This window comes from Callorhinchus milii, unplaced genomic scaffold (genome assembly GCF_018977255.1).
Source record: "Callorhinchus milii isolate IMCB2004 unplaced genomic scaffold, IMCB_Cmil_1.0 Scaffold25, whole genome shotgun sequence".
In the NCBI taxonomy this organism is placed as follows: Eukaryota; Metazoa; Chordata; class Chondrichthyes; order Chimaeriformes; family Callorhinchidae; genus Callorhinchus; species Callorhinchus milii.
The window spans coordinates 5,088,760-5,092,797 of record NW_024704766.1 but is presented as its reverse complement, the minus strand read 5'-3'; the positions used below and the strand labels follow the sequence as shown (position 1 = coordinate 5,092,797).

Sequence of the window (4,038 nt, the reverse complement as noted above, 5' to 3'; positions counted from 1 at the left end):
CGGTTGGGGGCCTCGCTGTAAAATAAACTCAGCGTGGCTGTTGCTGATCAATAATCAATCAGCTGGTGGCCTCATTGATCTTTAAAGGGGGGGAAAAAAACCCTCCTGTTTGTGCTTTTTTTAAAAAAATATATATATTTTCTTGGGCAGTCAGGCGCTGCAGCGGGCAGCCTCCTCCCCCCTGGGTGGGGGTCCTCGGTCCGAGGGTGACTTTGTCGCGGGCGGGAAAATGGCGGCGAGGATCCAACGGCTCGTGAAGGACGCCCCGCGGCTGGCGGCAGGTGAGGGGCCGGGGGCCGGGGGACGGCGGGGAGAGAGGGAGAGAGAGACCCCGGGGTCGGGGGGGAGAGAGGGAGAGATAGAGAGAGAGACCCCGGGGTCGGCGGGGAGGGAGGGAGAGGCCGGAGGACAGTTAGGCCTCTCCGGGTCTTGCGGGGCCTCCCGCAGCCTCTCCAGTGGCTTTGGGGGCAAAACCCTTCACTGTCCTCCCGACTCTTGTGAAAGGCTCCGTTGGAGGTGTCGCGGGTTGTGGTCGGTGGTGTCGGACCCGCTCAGCCCCGTCACCTCCGGGGACAGGTAGAGGTCGCCGCACCGACCTGTCCACCCCCTCCGTTCGGCGGACTCCGGGTCCCCTCCACACCCCCCCCCTCCCCCCCCACTCCTGCTCTGCCTCCGCCCTTTGGAACTCCGCCCCGCAGTCCCTTCGCCTCACTCGCTCCTTTGCCTCCTTCAAGGCACATCTCAAGACGCTCCTCGACCACGTCTTCGGTTTACCCTCCTACCTGTACCCCCCGACCCGCCGTCTATCCCCCCCCCCCCCCACCCCCCCCCCCCTGATCCCAACCGCCAGTTCGGGTCCGAATCCCTGACCGTCCCAACGCCTTGGAACGTCCTCCCGACCTGAAAGGCGACGTGTCGGTCGGCGTCATTTGTTGTTGTGGGGAGTCAGATTGTTGTGGGACTTTAGGGTCATAGAGTGCTTGTGGGGCGCTCCGCGTTGACAGTAAATCCTGCGAAGCGGTTTGAGAGACGTCCCGACGGCGCAACGGGTTGCCGTATAAGATGCGAGGGTTTTCGTCTGAGGCGCCGTCCTTCAGGCGATGCGATAAACCGAGCCCCTCGCCTGTGCCGTATTCAGATGGACTCTTAAAGCTCCCCCCCGCTGCGCAAGGAGAAGAGAGTTTCCCTCTCTCGGTGTCTTGGCTGGCATTCTCCCGGATAAAACTGGTCAATTCCTGGCTGTTTGTGCGACGGTGCTGTGTGCAAATTGGTTGCTGCATTTGCCTGCAGGATACAGTAATTCTACGTTACAGCAAATCCTATGAAGCGATTTAAGATGCGCTGCTGATGTGAAAGATGACATTATATCAATTGCAAGATTTATTATGTTGCATGTTTTTGCAAAGTGACATTTTATTGGAAGAATAGTTCCCCCTTTCGCTGTACAATAATTATATCCCATGAGAAGCTGCTTGCAGATCACCTTCTTTCACTGTCTCTCTCTCTCTAGCTTTTTATTAAACAATCTCTCTCTCTCTCTAGCTGCTGTAAATTACACTAAACCCCGTCTCACGACCTTCTGGAGTTATGCTCGGGTAGAGTTGGTTCCACCAACCCCGAAAGAGATCCCATTGGCTATTGACAGTGCAAAGGGCCTGCTGACAGCCTACAAGTCAGGGCGGCTTGGACAGCTGACCGTCAAGGTAAGGGGGTGCCGACTGCCGGTGCAACCAATGCAAATGTTTCCTGTTGCTTAAGAAAGAGTTCAGGAAAATGTCTTCCTTTGGTACTCTTCATTCAGGTAGTGTTATCTACAACAAGCTGTTGCTCCAGACAGACATTATTTGAGGTAGTTGGATTTTTGGCTCTGTTTGGAATCTTTTGCTTCCTTGATTTGCTGAAGGTGTTGAGCTGAGGTGTGTGGGACGCCTTGGGACGTCCTCCTGACGTGAAAGGCGCTTTATAAATGGAATCTTGTTGTTGTTGTTGTGATGTTGTCAGTCAGTCTCTGGCATCTTGCCTGACCGCTTCATTCTCGGTATGTGAGTTTAGGCAGTGAGTGCCTATGACTAGGATCACACGCACACGCTCTTTGCTGGTTCTTATTTTTAGTGGAGTTGTCTTTCTGATTTCCTTGCCCTTTTCCACTTCCCTTTACATTCTTACATTATTATTACATCCCAAGCATCTTTCACTGTTTTAAATCCCACTGATGGTCCATTAATGATCCTTTATGCTTTTTTTGGGCTCACGTGTTACCACAGTAGGAAAATTCCAGCCTTGTATATTGTTCTTACGCATTGCTTGGGCCCTCATGTGAAGAACAATCAGTCGGATGAGCTAACTGTCAGGATGCCATGAGAGGGAAGAGGGGGAGAAAGAAAAGGGACCCGTTGTTATTGTTGCCCGTTGATGTGGTGTGAAGCTGTGTAGCGTTGCGCGTGGTTTTCAAGCTGCTGTACAAAGGACCGTGGCTGGGTCAATTAGTAAAGTTTGGTTGGGTCAGATCACCTTCATTCTTGCCTAGACACAAGCGTAGATGTTTTGGGGTAGGCAGAATGAACATCCCCTAGACCTATAAGCACCACACAAGCTGCAGCATGAGCAGTGTTGACTATTGCCCCAGTGATTAATGTGTTTCAGATGAGGGCCTGTGACCAGCCATTTTATTCTGGATACCCCCAACCCCGACTAACACTCTCCTGTTAGCTGCAACTGTAATTTTACCCAAATTTGAGATTAACCTGAGAGAATGTCAGTGATGTTCTTTTTCTTTGGGGGATTGTATTTCAGAGTTTGGAGTTTGCCATTGTTGTCCATTCCATTCATATGCAAATCTGCAGTGCCATCTGGTCTTGTCAGTCAATCCAAGCCTGGCGCGAGGTTATAATTAATCCTTACTCATTTGCTCAGCCTTCCTTCCTGTGCTGTGTATGTGTTTGTGTGTGTTAAAAAAAATCTGCACTGATGTAAAATATGCAGATGCTGTAAAATCAGATCGTCACAACTTTTCGAGAGAGAAAAAATGGGATGCTTTGAGCATGACTGGTTAGTGTAGAAGGACAGCAAGAGGGAGCTGGGAGGGCATATCACAAATCTTCAGATATCTTGCCTGCAGGTTTATAGGCCCACAAAAANGGGCTGGAAATGTAGAATTGGAGAGTGGGGTCCTTCTTTGCTGGATCCCCTACATTGTGAACTATGTAATTTTTTAAAGAAAAGGAAATTTGGTTGTAAATACTATATTTTTTTAACTCCTCGCTCTGTGTAGAGAAAGACCAGATGGATGGTTTGATTTGCATATGAATGGAAATTTGAACAATACAGAATACAAAGTTTCAGAATTGCATTAAAGATATTCAAAATAGTCTTACTTTGGGAGCAAAATACGGCAATTTTTTTTTCTTCAGGCAGGCGCGCGTGGGGGAATAATGTTCCAAATGTTGTAATGTGAATTAGGGGCCAGTGTCAGACAATGTGATGGCCACAGTCGGTGGTCGTTTGCTCAACCTCTTCTCTGTTTTTCAGGAAGCACTGAGGAACTCCCTGGTTGCTGCTGAAGTCCTGATGTGGTTTTACATCGGTGAGGTCATTGGCAAGGGGAGCCTGGTTGGGTACAATGTATAAACTATAAGATGTTCTGTGTCAACGCAACAAAGTCCATGTCTGGATATTAATGTATTTACCTTGTTAGAAATTAAATAAACTCACTTCTGAGGATTGTAAAACTTACTGTCTTCTGTTTAAAACCACGAGCTGAGCTCGTTTGTTGACTGACCATTTATTGCTCACTTGTTTCTCAGTCCATTTGCAATAAATTAAACACTTTAATCTGGTTCTGGGACCCAATTGTATTGGAGCTAAACATTAACTGTGTACAATTAAGTCTCTGCTCTCTGTTATCACTGAGTGGCTGAAATGGAAGGTGACCAAAAGCGTGGTTGAAGAGGTGGGCAATGTTTTAGTGTTATCAAAGCGGAAAGAGAAGGTGTGAGGCAGAGGGATATGCTTATCAATAAATCATTACTTTTCCAGGTT

The 4,038-nt window shown here is 48.8% G+C and overlaps 1 protein-coding gene across 1 annotated transcript; it reads left to right on the top strand.

The window, feature by feature from the left end:
• Positions 1 to 164: 164 nt before the first annotated feature.
• On the top strand, positions 165 to 4,038 carry atp5l (ATP synthase, H+ transporting, mitochondrial F0 complex, subunit g). Its single transcript, XM_007896121.2, has 3 exons — positions 165 to 281; positions 1,543 to 1,703; positions 3,529 to 4,038. Exons 1-3 carry the CDS (start codon positions 230 to 232, stop codon positions 3,625 to 3,627), a joined length of 312 nt encoding a protein of 103 aa, XP_007894312.1. The 5' UTR covers positions 165 to 229; the 3' UTR covers positions 3,628 to 4,038.

Coding starts and splice junctions, on each gene's coding strand:
- atp5l (XM_007896121.2), top strand. CDS start 230: ATGGCGGCGAGGATCCAACGGCTCGTGAAGGACGCCCCGCGGCTGGCG. Junction 282..1,542: donor CGCCCCGCGGCTGGCGGCAG/GTGAGGGGCCGG, acceptor CTCTCTCTCTAG/CTGCTGTAAATTACACTAAA. Junction 1,704..3,528: donor TTGGACAGCTGACCGTCAAG/GTAAGGGGGTGC, acceptor TCTGTTTTTCAG/GAAGCACTGAGGAACTCCCT.